Below are 25,915 nucleotides of genomic sequence, written 5' to 3'. Positions count from 1 at the left end.
TCACAACCATGCTGACATTTAGCGTTTTTCATTTCTGCCACGCAAATTAATGGTCTCTCAAACTGCAGTACTGCACTGAGTGCTATCATCATACTCATACAGCCACTGTAATGAAACAACAGAAGTTTCAAACATGGCTATATGTAAGTTTCTAGCACTTTTTTACCTCCTCATCCTTCTTGTGGCAGAAATAACAGACTTGAGAATGGCGGTGACAGCCTCCTGTTGGAGCTGAATGTTTTACACTCTCTTCCACACATCGAATCACATCATGAAAACAGCCACTGTTTATATTAGTTACTGTTTTATTCTGCGTGCGTATATACAGATGCAAAATTGTCATACCATAGTTTATTATAGTGACAAACTCTTTCACTTGTAATAGATTCAATCCAATCTTCTATCAACTGACACTTCTTTGAAGGTAGGAGAAAAAAAAATTTACATGCAATCTTTAATACAGAACAGAGATCTTATGAATACAGAACAGAAATCGTCAGCATGAAAACGAAGACATACTGAAATTAAACAACAGCACCGCAAACTTCAAAGTCTGATTTGTACTACACGATGTCACAGGATGCATTACTCTGAAAAATGGGATACAAACTGGAAAAAAATCTATATTTGACCTGATAGAAGAGCTCAGTCTCACAAACCTGTGATGCAAAACCTCCAGATCTGTAGTCAGGCCACTCTTACCACTTGGTGGCGCAAGGTTCCTACATATACGGTAAACTCTCAAAATACAAAATAAGCGAAGTTCTCTGCAAATACACACACGTCCCAACCCTTAACTATCCATTTTGCTTTAGGCCTGGCAAAGGTGTACTAATTATTTCATATTTCAATATTTCATTTTTTCATATTTAATTTTGGAGTTGTAGAATTTTCCACAGGAACTCTATAAAATGCATCAATATACAAACTGAAATTTTAGTTTATCTGCCATTACAATAGTGATTTTGTTTACCAGTTTGAAAATTTTAGTACAAAGGCATAATTCACTCCTACACCATATCTATACATGTAGGTGTCTGTCTTCCATGACAATTTGTGCTCTAACCCTGGAGTCCATCTATCATATTGGTTGATCACACACCAAAACAAAATGTGTGCACCCTATAGGCTATGATTGACCGATGAGTAAGCTATCACATGTTCACAAACAGGTGAAACTTTTCCGCACTCTCTCATTATCATCAAAAATCTTCCTCCTCATCACTGATACTGAAGAAAATTGCTCAAAATGTGTGATGATTAAGGCTAAATAAATAGTTAAAGTGAGGCAGTGTGTTCGAAAAGAGGCACTGGTCACCCTAAGAAAACATGTTAGGTTGATAGTCTGCCTTGACATCAGTAAGTATATTGTGTATGGCAGGATCAAAAAGTCACAAGAAACTATTCCTTGTACTTGAAGTTGCACACTTCTTTCATCTCTGTAAAACCCTTGATGCAAAACAACCAGATAAAACTACTGGTAAAACAGACAGCCAAGGTTAGAAATTCAAATCAACCAGTATATGGTAAATCCTATGTATAGTCGCACAATAATGTTTGATTATGGTTGTACATACCCCCTCACACTGTCAGTATTCACTCTATGGAGATCAACACCATAGTATTGAAAATGAAAAAGATAAATTACAGCGTTGTCAGGAAAGGTTCACCTACAACAGCATCAATCTGCATTACAATGATTAGTGTCACAAAGGTAAAAATCCATAACAATTGGTATGCTCTTTCTAGTTATACATAACACTATGATTCTTGGGACAGTGGTTGAGTGCTTTGCAAAATACATCTGATTCATAGATCTGCTTGAAAAAGCACCTGACAAGACAGCCTGACGTACCTGAGGGTCTTTTACCAGCGTCCTGTAAAATCAAAACTTTGACAAATTCAGTGCTGTTAGGAACTCTGAAATTCAACTGAATTACGCCAAGTCGTTTTCTTCCCTGTCCAATCAATTTAGGTACACATGTAATGTCATAAAGGTAGTTGGAACATACGTCGGAGACGGTTGTTTGGACTTTCAAATTTTTGCAATTCTTCTCTGTTCTACCATTTTTGGTGGCTCATTTTAAAGCTCTTGCAGTGATTAATATTGCCATACAGTAGTCTCACTTTATTCCAAAATCAGGTGGCGGCCATCTTTGAATTTCAAAAATCAGTAAATGTTGAGTTAGGTACATTCTTTTCTGTGGTACCAAACTGCACCGGTGACGCCTGATTTTTATTCAGGATTTGGTTAGAGTATGGTTGAAAGTTTCGTTAAGGAAAGGTTAAACAAAGTTTAAGTCTTTCAGTTTGAGGCATGTATGACCTTAAGCAGACCTAGTTATCAGTTTTATCCAGCACATCTTTCCCATACTAATTGATAATATAAGGATTATATTAGTGATTTCACATTACCATGTTAATGCAAGACATCACAAAATCCCCGGTCTACACAATTCAATTCACAAGTCTAATTCGATGTTCCTATTTTGTGGCAGTCAGCACAGGTAGGACACGAACCGTAAAAATGGCTGTCTTCTCATAAAGTGTTATATTAATTTAAGTTGATGTAACACATTATAGTTTTCGCATTGGAAAAACTTTACTATTTTACATAACCATTGTCACCCTATTCTGGACATTGTGCAAACAGGAGAACTGTTTTGCCTCTGTTTTTTTTTCCTTTGCAACAAATTTTAAGCCTTCCATATTACGGTTAGCAAAGAATTTGTGATCAGTGTTGACAACAACCATACATCAGCAATGACCCTGTTGTATGGACTATAACCGTGCTATGTTGACAAGGCAAAGATATCAAAATTGGAAACTGCAATTGAAAGGCAAATATACATTGCAATGATAAATTATATTTTTTGTTGATTGGAAAAACTTTCATCACTGAAATTCTGAAGTCCATCAATCTCAAAAGTCAGATATCCCTCTTGCTGAAGTTTAAATTAATATCTAGAATGGCATTTTTTTTTTGGGGATATCAATATAATTTAATCAAAAAATTCCACAAACAGAGATACATGCCTACATTCATAAGTTGATCGAAATACAAATTTGTATTCTTCACAAAAATCAAAAATTAGAGTAATCAAAATTGATTAAATTACCGCACAGTCCCTCAATGAGTACAGCTTAACACAGAGTCAATTTTGTTAAATTCATCAGAGAGAAATCAGCAGATAAATTTTCAAACTTTGATTTAGCCACACCATTTCTCAAGTTCATGGGCACTAAAGGGGTGGGTGTGCCACTTTCCTTTCAGTAAGAAGACCACGGTCACAAGACAAGAGTTGGCTTGAAGTCTTTCTGATGCCAAACACCAACTGACCAGATCCCAATAGCTGCAAATGCCACAAACACGTCTATCGAATGGGATCCAAAAAATGCCTCTTTAGGTATATTTTCTGTCTCCTGTTTCCAGGTCATTCAATACTAAGATTAGCAAATATGCTGAGGGCAGTTGCTATTAGCTCTAGTATATAGGCATTTAGAGGACATGCTGCCAACTGCATCAACAAGCTGACACAGTCAAGTGGACAAAACCTGAAACAGGGCTGTGTCTTTTGCACTATACTGTTATGCCAAGAACTGAATACAACACTATTGTGCTGGAAGATAGTATTCCTAAACTTGACAGATGGGTATTCTTAAAACATCTAAATCCATATCCTATAAGGCATTCTGAAATCTTTGATTCCAGACTTGACTCTCTCCCATTTTTCTGTAATTTGTCTTCCACTGACTTGAGTGACAGCGCCGTACATTGGGAGAAAAACTAAGTACCAAAGATCTGATAAACTTTGATGCAGTTACTACCCCAGTCCGACACATACAGTTTCTGTGTATTGCCGCTGCAAGAACTGACCGCCAGTCCCTCAGGGTGACTCAGACTCTGGCTAATGTCATCCACTCGGTCAACAAAAGCACCATCAGGCTTGAACCGCTGAAGTCTGTTGTGGCCTCCGCCAAGGACGTCCTGAAACTCTGCAACTATCACGTTGCCCTCTTTGTCGACTGCAACACCGGTTGGCCAGAAGATGTGTCCGGCTTTTTGTCCTCTGATGCCAAGCTGTCTTACATACTTCCCATTGGAGTCAAACACTTTGACAGCCTGGCTGACACTATCGGAGATATATATGTAGCCGTCTTGAGAGGCAGCAATGTAAAGTGGGAACCGAAATTCACTGGGCCCTTTACCGGGGCCTCCAACTGTCTTCAGGTATGAGCCGTACATGTCATAGAAGACAACACACTTTGTGTCTCTGTCGACAACGTGAAAGCTGCCATCCTGTTTCACAGTTATCCCCCAGGGCCCATGAATCTCCTGGTAGCCCACCTGGTCAATCATTTGACCATGCCTGTCAAACACCAGGATCTTCGAATTGCTGTAGTCGGTGACCAGCAGACTGTCATCTCTGGTCACCGCGACGTCCACAGGGTCAAAGGGCCTCTTGAAGTCCTCGTACGTAAAGTGGTACTTGTACTGTCCGTGCCGGTTGAAGATCTGCACTCGATTGTTGCCTCGGTCAGCGACGACAACTTCCCCGTTACTCCAGGCAGTAATACCACAAGGTTCTTTTAGCTGACCTTCTTTTGTTCCTTCCTCTCCAATGGTCTTTACAAGCTGTTTAGATAGTGACATTATTCATTCATTTCATCCACGTTCACTTTGTACACAGTCTCCAATGCAGAGGCTACATGATTGGCTCGACACATGCAATCTTTAGGCTCCAAATGGACTTTTTCACGGCGGTAAGTTCACTGATCAGAGTAAATTTCAGCATTGAAGGTAGATGGTTTTGTTGTTCTGAAAGAAACAGAAAAATATATGTTGAATGTAAAATGTGTACAGGTTACGTCATCCTTATTGTCACCAACTTACACGTAAGTTTAATTAATTTTCATGAAAGCACTAAAACCAACTAGAACAGTGTTTTTTCTGCTACTTCCAGTTTTATACCGACACTTGGTTCTGGAAAAGGACATTTCTGAAATTACGGATATCATTATTTTTATCTACGGTCTTCTTATTGTATCAAAATAACGATATAGGTGAAGTCAGACAGGTACACTTGGAAAAACCCAAAGTAATTAACTCAACAACCCTGATGAAATTGAACGGTTTACTTATACTTGACTGACAAAACCATTTGAATACACAAGAGGATGTTTATTAAAACTTTAGTGCACATATTAATAGAGTTGATTATAATGCACTTCAAAATGCAATTTATTACAGCCTACTAAAACAGCTGTGGGTATGTACAGCAAATTCAGTTGTTGATTCAAAGTCAGCATCTAGCCCGTGTTTCAAACTCAAAACTAGACTGTACTAGCAATTTAGGTGCAGATATACTGGGAATAAAGAAGATTAGTGCTGAAGTATTACAGGCAGAATGTAGTGTTGTTTTGGTCATTTCCAAATTGGCAACCTCATTTACCTGTTTCGGAATTTTGACCTATAGTATCAGAGACAAAATAATATCATCAATAGACATAGGTCACACCAAGTTTATCAAATAGAGAAAGTGAAAGTTTTCAGAAATTGTCTTTAACCTTTACTGTCTTACAAATTCAACAATTTTCAGCTATGAACTTGATTAATATGTTCTGCAGAAGATCATGTTCAAATAATGAGTCTGATGAATGGAAAAATATTTAAGAAATTTGCAATTATTTTCTTCAAACCTGTTTAAATTTCTCTGAGTTGCAAAGAAGGGTTTCATAGTATATCACTGCTGTTTTAAATGCTGTTTTTGAAGCTGTGTATGTCGGAAAGTGTTTATCCTTTTGCAAGTAGTAAGAACAATGCTGGAACTTCAAAATAATGCACAAGTTGTGGTTGAGAAATGCAGACTTTTGCTTGAACATTACCTCGATTTTGAAACCTCACTGTAAGTTGGGTCAGCGTTTGTTCGACCATGAGCGCTTGTGTCGATAGATACGCCTGCACAATAAACGGAGATCAAATCTTAACTTTCACTTTCACGGTTGCACTCAAAAGTTTTACCGAAGAGATCAAGTTGGTTCATATTCTGTGTTGTATATGTATTTGTGACTGATATTAGTTTGGTGAATTATTGAAATTTTTGTGAAGGATCAGTATGGGGTGTCTGTTGGCCTAAGATAAAGACTATACCGGTAACATGTAAGTAGTAACTCTAGAATGCCTACTGAGTTATGATCAGACAAGGGATAAATACTTGCACCATGGCGTACCACAGACCATCCATGCTTGCACCGATTAAACTGTATAGCTTTTGTGTGCAATAATTTAATTATTAATTAATATTCAGAGGGGTGTGTGTGTATGTTATAACACCGAACTCTAACAACAGGGTACCTTAAGACCTGCAGCCTGCCATAGCCTGTAGTTAGGTTTGAATCTATACTTCTATGTTGAAGGACACACTATTCACCTTGAGATTCAAAAGTTTCATTGAGGTATTGCTGTTGACACCGAGTATTACACAGTGTACTGCGGGCAGGTCAATGACCAGGACGGTCGCCTACTGTACGGCAAACATTATTAACACGTGCCTATGTTGACAATAACAAACCTGTGAATGACCTTGGTAAACAAAACGCGCCCGGGTTGGCTTCATTACAAGTACCAGTGAACTCCTCCTCCTCATGGTAGCCCTGAAGACACGAAAGGGGTCTTGCATCTCAATTTGAAATCGTAATTAAATTTCATACACCCTGGGCAAACCTATTGTCTTAGTAAGTGCAGCAGCCAGCACTGCAGAAATCGCAACGGGACATAGGAGAGAAGCCATACTAGCGCGACGCATGCCGCGGCCTGCCTTTGATGCCATACAAAGTCGCAATGGTGAATCAACTTGAGAAAATATTCGGCACCATGATCACAACAACAGATAAATCCGGTAGAACGGTACTTACCTGTCATCAGTCGCTCTCACGCTCACATGCCCGCTGAGTCAAAACATAAACAAACTCGACTAAAATACTACAGCGGAGGCCATTACGTCACACCAAAGCACACTCGTCATTTTACATTGCGTCGCGTCTGATGTTGATGGACCTCTGTTACGCTTGCAGTATTGGCAAAAACAGAATTGCTATCTTTGTCCGAAACGAATTTTGCGACAGGCAATCCTTATCTTGCGGGTGAATACTCAAGCTCACTTACACATACGCAATCGAGTCGAGTATGTTGTCAGAAGCTAGGATTCCTTTTTAGCGGCAGACGTGCAGACATCTTCGGTCCGCACTGCTTACAAAACAGGAAGTCAAGCGTATCCCATAATGCAAATGGCTACATGCCTGACATAGGACTGGCGGTATTTTCAAATTTACATTAACCACATTCAACCGCAGATCAAACATTCGTTGACAAAAAACAAACTAAAAACCAGCGGACATTGCATGTACTATTTCATTGAACATGTCTGGGGAAGAATCAATAAAAAAAATTGAGAAACTTACATCTTTGGACTTTCAACAAAAATAATTTAAATATTCTATTTACATTTTCAACACCATATAAATAAAAAAAAATGTACAGAGAAATTTCAAATCAAGCCAAAATTACATGAATAATTTAAAATGAATCAGCATATGTATAAAAGAGTGATTTTGCTGTGTTACTACTGATAATCAGTATTTGTGAATAATTAATTTTAGCAGTACAAGATTATGTGATTTCAGTTTCAAAAGTAATCAATAGTGCAGAATAAGACAAGGTAATTATGTACAAACAGAGGATCTGAACATGCTTATCAAATATGTAAAACTTGTTCCCTCTGCTGTATTTTAAGTATGTATTTATATCTTACACACACATCAACATCGTGTTGATCAAAAACAACTGTCCTGTCATTCAGTTTGAAAAGCTAAAAAATTCATGTGTGGGTGTGTTGCACAACCATATTCAATAATTAAGACTTTCAGTCAATTTCTGTACATCTCTACAACCCAACAGGCTATATTTCTGAAGGTTTCAAAAATAAAATTTACCATAAACCATGGTCCCTGGGCCATGCATAAACTCATACAAAAAGACACATTCGATATTCACGGAGATCTCAACAGATTATGGTGGCTGCACATTGTTCACACCGTTCGGTTCAAAAGCAACTTGTTATTGTCCTATGGTGTTTTGAATTTATCAATATATTTACCATTTATTTACTCTATACAAAAATACTGAAAATACTGGGTATAATGAGTTACAGGGATTACAGAGAAAGTTCACAAATTTAGTCATGGTGGGGCTTCAAAAAGATTGCCCATACAACTGAAAATTGTATGGGTTTGGGAGCACTGTGATGACCTGCCAATATGTAGTTCAAGGGTCAAAAGTCATAGGGTTTAAAAGGTCACTCACAGCCTGGATAGTAAGATTCTCTGAATGAGTGTCCTTGAGGGACAGATATTCTAGTCTCACTTGAATTGCTGTCATGTTTGAATACACAGACATGCATAGTGGTGTTAAACACTTTAAACAAACAACATGAACAATGGTGACACTGACAGAATCTTCCCATCAAGATGACATCTTTGGTTTCATGATGTGAAGAAATGCTGTTTTATGCTGTGACATCATTGGTGATGTATCACAACCAAAAGACGCAAGTTCTGGTCAAAATCAGCCAAGTCTAAATCCTTGAAGACTACCGCTATCGTATTGACAAAACTGTATCATGTAAATACACAACCATTCAGTATGCCAACATCAATTTGTTAAATAAATGCGCAATAGTTTCAATTTCTAAAGCCCGGGTCCTTACACTCAAAAGTAACTTAAAATTCATTGACTTTCCAGGAGCACATGGGCCCTGTCAAGCACTCCTTGTATCATTTGAAATAAAATACACTCTTAGAGGAGGAAAAAGTTACAATGTCTCATGATAAGTTACAGAAATAAAAATTTGAATAGAAGCATCAATCATTTCAGCTGACAGTGGGATGATGTATACTACACTTCAGTACAGCGATGCTGATGCGATCCGTAATTTGCAAGATGTGCCTTTTGTCAATCAACAAAAGCGAGGTTGGTTAGAATTGGGTGCATTGCCCTCTTTCTCTATTGGTTCGGTCAATGCACCACATACTCATTTGACAGTTTGACTAGTTTGATATCATCAATTCATCAAACATACAAAGCTACATCCCCTCTTCTAGAGACCATGCCCCACTGGGGTATGAATGTTCAATGCTGGCGGCATCCTCTCTCATTGCTGTTCTTCTTTCACCGACGGCCTGTGAAGAGAAAATGAAAAACTACCTTGGTATCAAGAGTGCCTCTACGCCATGCTACAGAAAACAGTGAAAAACTCTACAAGATAGAAGAATAGGTCAATAGAGAGTTCTCACTAAGCCTTATTAAAAGTTAAAATAATCCCAGAAAAGTTTGTTTTCTTTTAATGTGCTATCCCTGTGGAAAGTAGATTTGTACTGTTGGACAAGCCAGTAACTAAGACACCAAAGACTGAGCTTACCAATTTTCATGCATGTCCCAAACTGTTGAATTAGAATTTCAAGGTATTCTCAGCCAGCAGCTATTAAGAACTAGCAAGTGGTTTCACAAAATGCAGGGTGATGTACACATATAATGACAAACTATGTAAGAGTGTTTTATTGTATGTATATGCTACTAGTTTCCAAACACCAATAACCTTCATTGTCTTGTTCCGGTCAAGTCATGCTTTAATTTTACTGGTAAAACTTAATAAATCTGTGGATTGTTTTTGCCTGAGTCCAACGTTTTGAATGTTTGATGACTCACTTTGGTTTACCATATATGTATGCCCTCTGAAGTCAATTGTATCACCTTCCTCTGTGTTAAAAGCAGTGTATTTACCTTTTTAAGTATTTCTGCAATGCTGGTAAACTTATCCTGGCTGATCCTTGTCAGATCTGCCAGCTGACTGGGATGTGGATCAGTGGCTGGTCTCAGCTTGGCCTTCTGCTTCAGCAATTCAGACACAGGAATGGTCACATGACCCGCTGCCGGCGTTACAACTGTTGCTACGGTTCTCCTCATTGGTTGGGTGTTCTTGATGGAGCTGGCTGTCTTTCGCCTGGCACCCTGAGTGATGGCCAGGGATTGGGACAGGTCAGGGACAGGAGGTGGTGGGGGAATCGAGCCACCCTTCACTATAACTTGACCTTCTTCCCAAGCTGTTGATGATCTCTGTGACTTCTCAGCAAAGGGTGAATCTGCCTTCTGGTCAGCAAACTTCACAGATCTGCCTGGGCTCTTCCCATGGACTGGTGATAAGCAAATACCTTGCTCACTGTTGTCAGATCTCCCTGAACTTCTGCTGCTCCTGTTTGACCTTGAACTTATGTGACTTCCATCCTTTGCATCAGATTTCTCACTGATGTTCTGTTGGATGCCCACATGGCCATCCATATCTTCAGTCTCTGCATGCACACCATCATCGTCATGGGACTCGTTCATGGCATCTAGAACATTCTGTGGTATTTTCAGCACAAAATCATCAATGCTCTCCTTGACGGGGGTCTTTGCGACCCAGTCGTCATCGGACGAAACGCTGTCCACATCAATGTCAGCTGCTTCAGAGCCCTTGACCATGAGCTCACCAGATTTGATATTATCCCGGCTGAGTTCAAGCTCCAAGGGAGGCACTATACCCACACTGGTAGCAAGCTCACTCTCGGACATTTCCACAGACTTGTTGACGAGGTCAATGATGCTGCGGGCTGAGTGGGCATCATCCATGGCTTCCCTGGGAATACCTGCAGCGGCAAACAAGTCCCTCCATTCCGGTGGGAAGGACAGCCCCTCAAGAGATATTAGTATATCCTGTGGAGAGGTTAAGCACACATTAGGATGTTTATAATAAATAACTTTTCAAGAAAGTGAATAATTTGTAGCCTTCAGCCACCATTAAAACTTTTTTCATTTTATTGGCAAATACATGTATGCGAATAGTGGACAGTATCTCTTGGGATCAAGAAAGTCCATGAGACGGATATTGAAGAGCTTCATGGCAATGTGATCACCGCCATTTCCCTCTCTAGAGATCCTATTTTACCATAGAAAACAACGCGATTGGTTCAAACCATGCTGGTGAAATGATTGAACACATGTACATCCAAACTATCATAACTTGAAGTAGTTTGGAAAATCAGTCTTTTTGTTAAGGCAGGTACCCCAGTAAATGTTACGGGGTTCCCCAGTCATTTTACCGGGTTTCCCTTGGTATATCAAGGCAATCAGATTTTGGGACAGCAGAAACGTTGACGTGGTTCCTAAGTTATTTACCAATGTTCCAGAACCTTAGCAAAAACACTGAAAATGGTCTCTAAGACAATTCAAGTTTGAAAAACAACTTACTCACAAACTTTAAAAGACATAGCATTGTCAATAGAAAACTTTCTTTCAAGGGATGGTGTCATATCAACTTAGTATTTAATGAAACCTCATGATGACACCCAAACAGCCACTGACACACACAACTGGCATTTCACGACAAACGTAAACAGCCAATCACAAAGTGGGTGACTGGGAAATGTACAGCTACATGTACCTTGAATGAAGGTCTTCTGTTTGGTTTCTGCTCCCAACATAAATTGATGAGTTTAGATAGCGCTGCTGGACAGGTGTCTGGGATTTCTGGACGTTTGTTTTGACGAACTCTCTCAATAATCTGTTGAGATGAGAGACAAAAACAGCGTCAATGACATGTTGCTCACATTTGATTAGATGCGGCAAGCCAGAGTGAGTGTACGTATAATATTTAATAGCTTCAATGGGCATTAGCTTGTATTATTCATAATTTTATTTGCATTTGAATACATTTTTTAAAATTTGAAAAATTGCCCCAAAAGTACAAACAAAAATTTTCACCGCAACCTGAACAAATCTGACTGATGTAACCAATACGATCATGCATACTGAGTTTCAAAGTAATCTGACAAGCAATTTCAGAGACGAAGCTATTTTGAGAAAAATAGAAAAAATTGCCCCAAAAATACAAACATGAAAATTTCACCACATTTCAACAAAATCACCTCAAGTCACCCCAACGAATATGCATAGCAAGTTTCAATTTGAAAGCAACTTGAGATGCAGTTTCAGAGAAGATTTTTTGACCAATAAATGGAAAAAGTTGCTCCAAAATAGAAAATATCACCACTATTTGAAAAAATTGACCAAGGTCAAACCTAGTTCATGCATACGAAGTTTCAAAGCAATTGGACGAGTGATTTCAGAGAAGATTTTTTGACCAAAAACAGGAAAAATTGTCCTACGAATACAAATATGAAAATTTCACCACAATTTGAACAAATCTAACTAAAGTCACCTTGAGGAATCTGCATAAGAAGTTTAAACCAAATCCGGCCTGTAGTTTCAGGTTAGTAATATATGTGACATTTAAATTCAGGTAAACTTCTGTCATACAGATAAACAAAATAATAAATGTATACACTCCTCAACTGGCACATATCAAAATTCATAATTTCCATAAGATAGATATTGGTTGCATTCAAAAGCTTTTACATTATGATGTCCTGGGTTCCCATGGGGTCAAGAATAATGGGACTTTGGTGAAATTTAGGTAATGAGACAACAAGCTATGTGAAGAAGAGCACAAGTACCTGAAACACTGATAACCCTTTATAAGGGTGTCTTCTGGTGAACATTTCCCACAGTATCATTCCAAAGCTGTATACATCAACCTACAAAACAGATAATGGATAGCATCTGTTATCTCAAGTCCATAAAGTCTGTGAGAGACTTGTTAGAATGTGTTTGTCTGCTAAATATGAGATATTTAGTATGTAACTTTTACACACAAGAAAATATTCTCAGAGGTTGAATTATGAGTCTGCCAATGGGGGATATGGGAAACGTACAATCTCATTCACCCCATCATCAGCAAGAGAAAGATGTGAACTGGTCAATAATTTGGGAATCGAATTTAAGAGAGGTTGTTTTCCTCACTTTTTCAGTCTTTAACTGCTGTTAAAGCTCACATGGTATACTTGCACTGCATTTTCATTTGTATATAACCTCACCTTTGTTGTGACATCTCCAATGGTTGGATCCAGTAACTCTGGGGCCATCCATGCAGGGGTTCCTCTCATACTGACTCCAGACTGAGACGCTGCCAAATCTGCATCATGTCTGAGATGAACAATGACAACAGAAAAAAGACATAATATTTTTAAACTTATTTTAGGTCTCTCTCAAGTAGACTGAAAGTCTGTAAAGTCAGAACAAGGAGTCAACATACATGGTTTTGAAATTAGTGAATTAAAAGGAGTAATAAAAGAGTAATATGTGACATAGAAAGATAATTTCTGTATGTAGTATACATTGTAATGTACCATCGGCATTCTCTGTTTGCAACCAGAAAAACATAAGTATTTCACAAATACTTCTATCAATGATATCATCAAACTATATTGCTCTTCGAACCAGTATACATTCTTGTCTTAGTTTTAAAGGTAAGCAATTGTACAGAGAAATAGAATGTACATACAATTTGGATATGAACTGAAAACACTGCGAACGGTAAAACCTCTGTAATAAGGAGAGCCAGTATTACTCAAGCACTTGAAAGTCCCTTCTAATAGACAAGATGTAGTCTCACCTGAGCTTGGAAAATCCAAAGTCCCCTATTTTAGCCCTACCATGGGAACCGATTAGAACATTCATGGATTTCAAGTCCATGTGAAGAACAGCTGGTTTGTGTCTATGTAGGTAGTTCATTCCCAGGGAGGTATCCCTGGCTAGTTGGAAATATGAGATGTGGTCCAGAGGTGGTCTGCAAGTAAAATTTAAAAACAAAATTTTGTATACTACAGCCACTCTAGTTTGGTAGAATGGTTTCAGTTTTACCTTTTGAATATCTGAAAATTACAGTATGGTTGAGTTGGAGTACCACAAGTTCAAAAATGTTCAAAAAATTTACAGGAATTGTGTGTGGTATATTATTTAAGCAATAAATCACACCCAGCGACGGTAAACCACGAGATTTTGACTAGTTAACAAATATGTGCAAGAGTGATAGCGAGTTCATATATGGAGGTAACTGGTCAAAATCGAGTGGTATACCTGTTGCTGAGGTGGCTTATTGCTATTATATCATAATATTAAATTGAAATTCTGGCGTGAAACATCAAACAGGAAAATTTTCTGTAGCTGAGAGCTCATGCATGTTACAACTGTGCTATATTGCAAATATAGCATGGTTATTTCTACGTCTCAACCAATCAGATTGCAGTATTTACGCCATCAATAGACTGGTATGGGATAATTGGTATTATTTACACCACATGTAGTACTGATAACAACTGCCTTACCTGTTTGGATCATGCAGCCATGAATACAGAGATCCATTTGACATATACTCTAGCACCATCAGAGGTAAGTGACTGGTTGTACACACACCGAGAAGTAACACCACCCTGGGGTGTCGTAGCTCTCTCATTAAATTCACCTACCATAGAGTAAGGAGACAGACTGGTTAAATTTGTGACTCTTGAACTCAAAACACCTTGTGGAGGCCAGACCAAGACAACATGTGTTGGTTGTATTTCTGCAACAGTTTCAATGGTCTACTGGTGTGGAAATTAATAAATTTGTTAATTTTATTTATTAAAACCAGTATATGATATTATATAAAGATAAAGCCATAGGTACATGGCAGTATTGACTTGTACAGTGATTCCATGCCATGAAAACACTGCTCTGTTCTGAATAATAATTTGAAACTTTAAGTAGGCGAAATCCAAACTATAAGATACTGACTGCGATTGTGAAACATGAAATAGCTCCATTTTTCATACTTCAGTAGATACGAGTGTTATTGACCAGGGTTATCTCTAAGTTTTATTTCAGGCGGCAGAAATAAAATAACAGGCGGCTGATGAGGAACGAGGGAGCGGAGCGACCGAGCGGGGGAGGGTTTTGGAGGGGGGTATCCCCCTCCCAAACGCTGGCGATTTTTTGTGTGACTATGTGTGATAGTGCTTATTTGGTGACACTTGAGCACCTGATTTTCTTTACAATTTATTACCAAAGATGTTGTTAAGGTAGAACGCACCTCGGGGACAGAAATTCGGGCCTTCAAATTTTTTCAATTTTCTTCTGACCTACCACTTGTGGGGGCTCATTTGAAGCTCTTGGCGAAAGAAAAGTTTTCACCGTTTTAGTTTTTTGAAAATCGAAAATTTTATTTTTCCCATAGAGTTTACACAGGGATGGCGGCCATTTTGAATTTCAAATATCGAGAAATCGCAAGATATTTGTCTCTCTAGTACCAAAGTTTGCACGGTGACCCCTGATTTTTATTCTTGCTTTGGTAAGAGAATGGTTCAAAGTTTCACTGAGAAAAATATGAGCAAAAGTTTAAGTCTTTCACTTTCGAGGTGCATATTACCTTAAATTGTATGAAAAGTAAGGTTTTTAGCATCTCATTTCTCATTTTTTGTGTACCTTTATCAGTAATCAAAACCGTCGATGGATGCTACAGCACACACAGCATCGTATGCAGTCGCAGGGCAAGCGAGAGAGTTGCAGACATCGACGGTTATTTACGAGAAGTGAATAAAAGACTGGCATTTTTGGAAGCGATCGAGTAGGCAGGGATACGACTTGGGCCCAAGAACGCTGAATTTCGGCAGTAATTTGGCTTTTTACATCAAGTCCAAAATGGATTTGAAGTCACCGACCCTACGTGTGGGTCTTTGCAGGGCTGTGGTGAGCGGGGCGATTAGCTGTAGCGGAACACACAGCATCGTATATACGCAGGGCTAGCTACCGTTTATTTTGTTGTTGCCAGCACCATAAAATTGTATTTTACTGGCGATAAGTACAAGAAATAAAACAGAATGCCGAGCACATGACAAGTTTATGAAAATTCGTTTTACGACAGCCTTAAAACAACGCCGTCGGAGTGAACGAAATTCGTTGATCGTTCGTGCATCGTCCGGCACGATCATGATGTTGATGGCATCGGCTCGACATTATACCCGGTACAATCAGCAAATACAAAAATTCGCTAGTTACATTTTAAGAACGCATGATTCACTTACGTTTACCTTTGTCTAATTTTGTTTTTTCGTAAAGTACTGCTGAATATCGTTAGATTTCTTTTTGGCACTTCCGATCGCTCGCACTCGTCCTTCAGATGCCGCCATTGCGTTTGTTGTTTGAGAAAATTCACCTTGACCTCATGATCTATGACCCGCTCAGAACATGCTAGAGGGCGCGAAACAAAATCGGCCAATCACTGCAATGATTACGTCGTGGTGAGATCTTGTCCTATGTAAATTTCCATGCATTGGAAAGAGTGAGTAAGAACGCTTAATCTGATTGGGCGTAGTACGTAATGCATTTCTAGATTGTATGTGTTTACGGAAGTACGACGTACGAGTTTTATTGGGACATTTTGGCAAGTTGAACGTTGTTTTCTCTGTTATTTCAGACATATGGGCAAGGCTTCAGTGAAAATGCGACATATAGTACTTTACTAGTGTTACACCAGCCGGCAGTCACATGCTTTTTTGACTTGCCAGGCAGCTATTTTCGCCGGCTGCCGGCTTTTAGCGAGAACACTGCTGACACAATTGCTTTAAATAATGTACTTGCAACAGTACTGATACAAGGGCAACTTCCACTGTACATGCCAGGTGCTATGTAACTACCTTGTTGGTCAAGTGTCGTGATACCATAAACCTGAAAAATTGTCATTATTGCTTCTGGCTACAACCAGGTCTACTACTCTCAGGTAACACAGTGAAGCAAAAAAATTCAGACTTAGAATTACATGTGAACAAAAGTAGGGGGCTGTCGTGAAGTGTTTGACATGACAAACAGACTCACTTCTTCAGCAAAGTAGTTCTTGTCCTGTACTGACAGTGGTGTCTTCAGTCTCTTGATGGCTACTTCAGAGCCATGGTAAGATCCTCGGAATACTTGAGAGAAGGCTCCCTCTCCAGTCAAATCTGCAGTAGAGGTCAAAGGTCAGTCAGCAATACTACCAGTGCAACATGTCAAGACAGTGTTATATTTAAGGCAGCGTTGCACTAAACTAACACACTTTCCTTCAAAGCAATATTTCTCATCAAAGATGACATGAAAATCCCCTAATACTACTATATATATTTTCAAAAAGCTGGGGTTTAAAGATTGACATTCAAATAAGTGATTAAAGTCATGATAAGCGAAACTGAAATGACTCTTACTCAAAATGTAAGAATGATATTGCCAAACAAAATTGTCGTTTTGATATACAGTATTTATTATAAGAACACAATTTGAAAATTTCACAAAATTTGACCCAGTCAGAGTGTAAGTGGAGGCAAGTTATTAAAATGTTGAAAACAGAAGCAAGGAAACTGGTTGATTTGCATAAATTTGAATATATTTACACTTCTCTCTCACTAAACTTATGACCGCTTTTCATACTAAAAGGTGAACACGACCAATATGTTAATGTTGGGCTAACAGATTAATGAAAATTGAATGAATCTTTGCAAAAGTGGAAATCAATGAAGAAGAAGTGCTTAGTCCCTTCAAAATATTTGGGATGTTATAAGCTCTGAGTGGAACATTGATTTATACTAGCACATTATTGAGGATTGAGAATCTTTGCAAAAAAGTAATTTTTTGAGCAAAAAACACAGTGTCATATTCAACGCCACCTTAACACTTCTTCTAAAACAATATTTCAATTCAACCGGTTGATTTCATGTCTTTCATTTCTTTTACGTATAAGTACAAATACGAAAAATTCATTTATGTTTACAATAATTTCATTTTTCATTTAGATAGACTGTCTCTATACAATTGGAAATGGAACAAAAATATGTACAATCTTTCTGAAAAACACAAACATTATATGATGGCTACAGTTTTTCTGCGTGCGAAGTTGGGCCTGTGTACTTCATCGTGTGCAATCTGATATCAGTCAGCTTACCTGCTTCAGAAAACCTGATATCATCTTCTGGTATTTCACAGCTTCTCATTGGATCTTTGTGTTTCAGTCTGGTCAGCTCAGCTTCCAGGTGTCTGATTTGCTTTCTGTGTTCTTCATTCTGTTTCCTCACCTTCCTCATCAACTCTCTCTTGGTGACCGACGACGACGATCCCTTGGTCTTGGACTTTTCCGCTTTGGGTGCCTCCACCTCCACGGCATTTTTGGACTCGCCACCGATCTGGTCGTCCTGCAGGTCAGACTGGGCCATCTTTCCGGCCAGCTCTCCCTGTATGCTCTGGAGTTGTCTTTGAAGTTTGTCGATCATTTCGACGGTGACCTGTGAACTGTCCGGCCCTTTCTGCTGCAACCCAAGTACCTGTCATTTGCACAAAACACACACAAAAATCACCTTGACATGTACACTGTACTATCAAAATTTTGCTTGGATGATAAATAAACTGACAAGGACAGACACAGAGTATTTTCTGAAACATCATTGACAGATTATTACACATGCACGTTGACCTTGCCAATCACTGGACTTAAGCCTTACGGAAAGGCGGAGAATATGAGTGATTGTATGTATTTTTTTGTAGATACATGTATCATGTTATGCGTGTAATATGACACAGAAATAACAATTAAAATATTGTTGGAGGAGTTTTTCAAGAAAGGATATACTTTATTCAATGTTGCTATGTATGAAAAAAATGAATTTTACTTATTGAAAAGTTATACAGTACATTAGGACCTCATGTTGAGATTATTTTGTTTTCATGGTAGATAATGTGGAATAAATGATAAAAACATCATGTTACAAGGAAATTGAAATTATACAATATTGACCATGTGGCTAACTTTTATGACTTACTGATGAACACGTCTGTGATTCTCAAAAAATATACAGGTGGATATGGGTAGAACAGTCAGTAAGAAATCTAAGAATTTGACTCTCTGGTTTTTTACCTGAATCTCTAATTCTTTGAGTCTGTCTTCTTGACTAGATAGAGGAGACGATTCCGTACTCCTGCTGGAATGATGTGATTCCGTTCTCCTTCCGGTCCGACTGCTCTCCCTTGTTGTTGGTTCAATCAGCTGATCCCCTTGCACCAGCAAGGCTGCACTTCCTTCGGACGGAGGAACTGCTGACGATCGGTCGGACTTTGGGGCTCTCTGGGGATAAACACTGGTTTTTGTTTTGCTTGGGCTCTCTGGTTTGGTGCTGGTGTTGGCTTTGGGTTTTGTACCCTGGATACCTGAGCAGCGAGATGATGAAATGTCGCAGCTTTATTGATGTCGCAAACAGAAATATGTGGGACACCAAAACTTATGATATTGTTTGTGGTTTTACAAGGCTGATATAACAAGAAACTCTTTTAGTTACTTCTGTCTCCCAGAATTATGTATCATGTGATGGAAAACACACAAATTCAATGCCACACTTATCAATGCATTAATATATAATGACGTATGTTTAGGTAAATCTATTCAGATAAGTTGGTCTTCTTGTCAGTATTACTAAAAGTCTAGTGATCCGGCCGTCCAGTTTGCTCGACCCACATACATTCTTTATTATATGTCTGCATTGGTATTTACCATTTTTAGGACCAGTGAAATGACAGCAAATTTACTGGTGGATTCTGGTGGTCAGTGACCCCAGACAACTGCATTTGTTCACTCCCATCACTGCTGTTGCCAAGGTTTGGGAACCTAGGTTGGTGGTTTAGGAACCTCAGTACCATTTCTCTTGCTCTCTTGGTTTGTATTGATATTAATATTCAAAGGGAAATCCAAATTGAAACTACTATGGTGACATGTCACTTGGATGTATGTTGGCCTAAAACAATGCCACCTATAATTCATGTATGCGCACTGACTCCAAAGAAAAATTAATGGCAAATGTTGTGCTCACTTTAGATCCTTCAAAATTTTGAAGCATGCGGTAACAATGAAAGGGCAACATACAAGGCAACATAATGGACACCCTAGTAATAGGGAGTCCTGATCATCGTCCCAGGAAAACCCTTTAAGTTCATATTCAAAGATCATGTCTAAAAATCCTCACTCACAGCCCAGAAAAATTTATTTACCCTTGGTATAAACCATCAAGAGATCTTCTACAACTCCATCACTGCTATGCCCTGATCCGTCATCACCATCAGACGATGAACTCTTTCTTCTGGAGCTCTCTGTCACCTTCTTCTTCATGTGAAACTGAGCCGCCATCTTGTCTCTCTCGGCTTTCTTCATTTTTGTGAGTTTTTCTTGTCTCTTGGTCTCCTTTTCTTGAAGTTCCTTCTTCTTCTTCAGTCTGTGACTGGCTGCTTGAACACCTTGGTATAGAAAAAAAGAAGTTTGCTTTGTAGTAAAGGGACAATAGCTGTACCTTTAGATAATATTTCTTTATTTTAGGAGAAAAGCAAAATTAATACATTTTTATTCTCTCTCAATGGCGTTGAAATATGAAGTGTTAGCCTTTCAACATCAAAACTACAAGTTGTGTATAATATTGGGAAAGACAAATTTTCATTTGAACTACAAAGTAAACTTCAATTGTTGACAAAAACATCAGACACGTCACATAGATTGCAATGACAAGCTGTAAACCAGGCATTTTGACAAGAATTTGGAGTTGCCCAAGGAAAGGGAATTTCACAATCCAAACATTAATACGGTTCAGTACATCAAAAGTTTAGGCAGTGGAGTTTATAGAGCACTGACTGTGATTGCAATGGACAGGTGTCCTTTTGGCAAGTGAAATTCTATAACTTGTACTTTTTTGGCTTTGAAAATCTGTCTGCAACAAAGAGGTGTCTACAAGTCCCTGTACAGGTTTCGAAATACAATCAAAATATAAAATGTCATTTGTTGGGTTGATTGTTTCATCCTGTTACAAGTGTTTGTAAAAATGATGCATTCTTCCCTCGATAATGATACCACTTCATACTACATTTCGTTTCAAATTAATGTTCTATGCACATGATATCCTGTTTGTGGGATAAAAGGCCAATCCACAACACCAGCTGTACAACCAAACTTCACTCTTGTTACGCTGATACTTTTAATTATTATTTTAGTTTTTGTAGAATACCAGTAAAGCTATAATAACTCAAAGAGAAAAGCCAGAATTACAGTGGTTTGCTGTGAACTGCTTGCAATCTGGTAACTAGAAATACTATCTAAATTGAAGAGTTGTCAACCCTGTCAGGTGTAATTATCATCTAGGCGGTAACACCAGTCAACAACACAGAAATCAACTCTGCAAAAGTTTAAACATAGTATGGAATGAGGTCACGTGAGGTCAAAACAACACACATCCATACATCCCTTATCTGTCCAGAATGCATCATTTGCATATGTTGTTTGTGCAGAGCTGGTGTTGTTGTTTTGACTACTACGTCTGACTTTCTTCCAGACAATGTTTCAACTTTCACAACGATGGATTTCTTTGTGATCGCTAGACAATATTAACACCTGACAGTGTTGGTAACTCCTCAATTTAGATGTTACATGTATGCCTAGTTTCCGTTTTACCAATAGTTCAATGGAAACCACTGTAAACAACTTGAGGATGGTTCCAGATTGACTTACCAGATGCTAGAGATCTCTGAGCTACATTTGCAGACACTGGTCTGGTTGACTTCACATTCTTTGATTCTTCCTTATTACTTCTACCTGTGGTGGCGCTCTTCACTCTTCTGGTATCCTTTCCCGTCTCTCCTTTCTTCACAGCTGCACTCCTTCCTGACAACTTTATCTCCGATGAGTTATCCACCTTGGCTCTCCTTGGCAATTCAGAAGGTTGGCTTGACTTTTTCAGGGCAGTATCATCTCTTCTTGAACTTGATGCATCCGTCACTTCAGATCTACATGTACCTGGTTTTAATGCTGAATCAATATCCTTTGGGCTGTCTGCTCCTCCATCTGCCCTCCCCCTGCTGGATGGGAGGCTGTCCTCGTCCACTTCTCCTCTTAACACTTTAATGCCATGCGATAATTTACTCAGAGGGCCCATCACCGTAATTCCCATCTCTTTCAGGTGTTTGTCGGTGAGCAGCTTCACACCTTCCATGGTCACTTCATTGTCCACAAATATCTGGATGTATTTGTCCGTGTCCAGCAGTTTCAGACCATACAGCCAGACGCTGAGCGCTGGGTCGTAAAGGACGGGGTCCTTCTTTGGTGGTGGCTCTTCTGTCTGGGCGATGCCATAATTGTTCAGTGTTTGTTCAGAAACGGCAGTTTTCTCATTTTCCTCAGGAGATTGTCTGCCAATGGCCATTGGTACGTGTTCATGACTTTCTACATTCGTACTCTGTGTGTTACTTATCCCACAGTTATTGTTGGTTACAGTAGGAACATCTTTGGTTTCTTCCTCTTCTTCAGATCGGTCTGTAGATGAACTTACCCGTTCATCATCTTCAATGAGATCACCCACTGCTGGTAATGTCACACTGATCATTTCATTATTGGCACTGACATTGTTCAGTATTTCTTTTGTCACCACTTCAGGCTTCACAATGTTCTCATATCCAGGCTTATTAGTTGATGGAGCTGCATCATCTTCTGTCACGACAAACTTATCCATGGCAACATCATCTCCATGCATGTCTCTCCCGGTGCTTGCTCCAGGCATGGCATCTTCTTTGCTGAAAGGCAACCTGGAATTGGCTCTCTTCTGCTTTTCAAGGAGTTTAACCTTAGCGCTGGCCTTGCTGAGAACCTTACCCTTCATGAAGGCGATCCGTTCACTGTACTGCATCACAGAGTCCTGCTCTTCTCCAGGCATATGAGATTTACTGGCAGTCCTGTCTGTGGCACTGGCACCACCAACTTCTCTGAAGCCACTACTATTGTGCCTTGGTTGTGGCCTTGCAGAGGTTGCTTTGATAGCTCTGCCATGGGCCGATAGAGTCCCGGCCTGCCTGTCTGATGATGTTATCTTTGGAGCAGCTGTTGTGACATTGACCTTGCTGCTGATATCACCCAAACTGCTGTTATACTTCTTGACAGCTGGATGTGACTGTTGAGAGATGTCTTTGGTATCTGTTAAAGTTCTTGAGGAATGACTTGATGGACGGACTTCTCTGTTCTCATGGTTTTTAAGCTTCTTGTCCCCTTTCTTTGTTTCTCTCTGAGGTTTGGACACTGTTGTCTCATCCTTGTGAAGGCCTTTGATGGACTTGTAACCACTCATTTGACCTTTGGCACCAGCCTGCCATCTTGACCCTCCAACCTCCTTCCTAGGTGTCAAGGATAACACATCATGATTTAGGATGTACAGGTATTTATTCAGTAGTTGATGAGCGTCTCATTTACAATCACTTGATCTGATAAGCCTATATGGCATTGCTACACCTTCCAAAATGCTCACATTCTAATTCAAATAGGACTACTGGGGGGGAACAGGTGTTCTCCATAGTTTGTTCAAGTTCTATGACAATTTCATCCAGACAATTAGCAGCCTGATACTTACCCTACCCTGTCACTACGAATGACCCAAGCCTTACATAGCCCTTGGCAAATGTTTTCTCTGTCTGATATTTTTCATTTCCATTGTGTATTAGTTTTTAGTTTTTTTTTATAGTTTGTGTCTCCCCCTTTTTTTTCCTGTACGTTTTTTGGTGTATGAGCTGGCTCTCGAAATAAATAAATAAACTAAAAATAAATGTCCAGTTTGTAAAATGTCTTCAGGTAACTTTGCAGACTGACAATATCATGAAACCAAATTTACTGGCACTGATAATTCTGAATGCAAGTATTGTTATATTTTTCCAAGTTTTATGTAAAACAAATTTTATACACAGAATTTTGGAACATCTATAAGTAGTAGTCTTCAAAACTGTTTTTTACATCACTGCTTATTGACACTGACATTAGACACGATGTTTACTCTTTGTTGTCCTTCAAAAATTGTGGCAAGCAATTGCATTCAGAGATAAAGCTGATATTTAAAAAACCTGCCCTGACACATTGAAGTGCACATACGGGTATGCAGATTGGTTTACATTTCTTGGCTTGTTGCCAGGAATACACATTGTGATTTAAAAACAGCTGTACTGTACTGTACATTTAAGTGGCCAACTGAAATCTTATTTCAAAGAGACAGTTTAATTTCACAGGATCATCAACAGTTATTGAAATGAATATAAGGCTGCAAATGCTACATGATGAAAATAATTCATAAAAATTTGTCTTAATAACACTGCAATTTATATAATAACTTATGGTAGTTGTATTCAAATTCTTAAAGGTGGATACAGATGTAAAAATTGCAATTTCGCTTCACTCCTATGAAACATAACTACACAACCGTAGTGTTGATCGTTGAACCCTTTCACCATCCCATTTTGTATTATCTTGTTTGCATTGGCAGAATATTAAAACTTATATACAGCAAAAATGGCCAATGGAGTGGTAGTAATACTAGACTATGAAATAAGTGACTGTCTGATACAAGTCAATTTTTTGAAAAAGCACACAAAATTTCAGGGTTATCTACCAATGGTCAATCAGAAACAATTTTCTGATTTTTTGGTTTGCTGAGACCAGAGGTGTCAGGTATATGCTACTGTATAGTGCAGCATACAGTATGAGATATAATAATTAGGCCAGGACAGGTACTGTTTTGCTCTTGTAGGCAGTGTTAAAGTTATCGGTACCTACCCAGATGTCTTGTTGTTACTTTCCGTTTATACTCTAAATAAAACACTTTCTCATCAAACTGGCCAGCATACAAATAAGTGATTATTTTTGGGAGAAAAAGGTTTAAAATTTAACCTTGACAAATTCCTTACAGCAAAGTAAAATTACTGTTATATAACTTATATACAGGTATGTTAATGAAGCATAAAGTACCTGATTTGGCCACTCAGAGACTTGGCTTCTGTCTCCAACATCAGCCTGTGTCTTTCGAGCACAACTTCCATCTTCTCGATGTCCTTGGCCAGCCTCTTGTTTTCTTGACTGAGGTTGGCCACTTTCAAGGCACTGCGGCGAAGAAGAGAGAATGAGACAAAGTGAATGTTAGTGAATTACAGAACACATTCGATTAACATAAACACTGTTCTTCAGTCGTATGGTAAAGCATTGCATTTTACTGTAATTGATGGTTCTTACCACACCCACTTTATTACAGGGTATGCCGATCGATATTTGAAAACGCAAATTATTCAAAGTGAGTGGTTAAACGTGCATCAGGTTTCTCATTTGTGCGCACACTGTCGCGACTGAAATATCTCTTACCTTCATGGTTGATTTACCAGGACTCCGAAGCTACAACTTACAAGACACCAATACAACATTTATAATATTATCGTCTGCTGCTGTATGTCTGTTTGGTGTAAATAGTCAACAGTTTGGTGTCTAGATACACAGTAACAGATTATGGTCAAAATGTTTTAAGATCAGCGATTATCCTACCTAACCAACCGTTGTATTTGTAACATTTCACAGAGCGTTACCGAACACGTCTCTCTGACTTTTTATCAGGAGAGGTCGACTTTCCGAGTCCAATGGATTAAAATCCTCAAGAGACGTTGATGTGGAATGCTGCGGCTTTTTTAACCGAAAGAACGTTAATTCAACGTTATAAACCATACCAACGCAAGATTATTTCCCATGGTAACTCTTTATCTATAAGCAAGCGTTGACACGTTTTTGGTTTCGCGGCTTGCAATCATTGTGTACAGGGTCGTCAGTTGGCGAAACCCTTGGCACAGTGCCGCCGGCGCGCCAGCGTTTGTTTATGTTCATGTTGCAGCACGGACCGTGGTTGCAGGCATATACCTTAAGTTCTTGTACCCTCATGCCGGGTTTACTAAACATTCTCTCACCTTTTATCACGAATGGACATGATCGTTTCACAGTGGATCCATCAAACCCAACTCGATGACCCCTTGAAAGGCCACGAGAGAAAAATATCTTCGTTACTCGGTATCTTACGTGAACACCTGAGGAGCCATTTTGAAAAATTGTAT

General features: G+C 38.9%; 2 protein-coding genes across 4 annotated transcripts in view; one reads left to right on the top strand and one right to left on the bottom strand.

The window, feature by feature from the left end:
- Positions 1–25,915, top strand: part of LOC139130482 (solute carrier family 13 member 1-like) — a 308,042-nt gene that overhangs the window by 199,790 nt on the left and 82,337 nt on the right. The window lies entirely within an intron of this gene.
- On the bottom strand, positions 290–25,909 carry LOC139131364 (uncharacterized). Of its 3 annotated transcripts, XM_070697377.1 has the most exons (16): positions 25,359–25,560; positions 24,795–24,926; positions 21,528–23,179; positions 20,027–20,269; positions 18,903–19,192; positions 17,937–18,312; positions 16,841–16,962; positions 14,317–14,453; positions 13,605–13,778; positions 13,027–13,135; positions 12,607–12,687; positions 11,535–11,654; positions 9,839–10,807; positions 6,916–9,237; positions 5,887–5,959; positions 290–4,819 (listed from the first exon to the last, which is right to left on the bottom strand). In XM_070697377.1, exons 1-14 carry the CDS (start codon positions 25,382–25,384, stop codon positions 9,142–9,144), a joined length of 4,527 nt encoding a protein of 1,508 aa, XP_070553478.1. In that variant the 5' UTR covers positions 25,385–25,560; the 3' UTR covers positions 290–4,819; positions 5,887–5,959; positions 6,916–9,141. The 3 variants fall into 3 exon arrangements, with proteins under 3 accessions (XP_070553478.1, XP_070553479.1, XP_070553477.1); XM_070697378.1 differs by lacking the exons at positions 5,887–5,959; positions 25,359–25,560 and adding an exon at positions 25,772–25,909; XM_070697376.1 differs by lacking the exon at positions 5,887–5,959.

This window comes from Ptychodera flava, chromosome 4 (assembly GCF_041260155.1).
Source record: "Ptychodera flava strain L36383 chromosome 4, AS_Pfla_20210202, whole genome shotgun sequence".
Taxonomy (NCBI): domain Eukaryota; kingdom Metazoa; phylum Hemichordata; class Enteropneusta; family Ptychoderidae; genus Ptychodera; species Ptychodera flava.
Note: the sequence above shows the minus strand (reverse complement) of the source record. Positions and strands in the feature narration are given on the sequence as shown.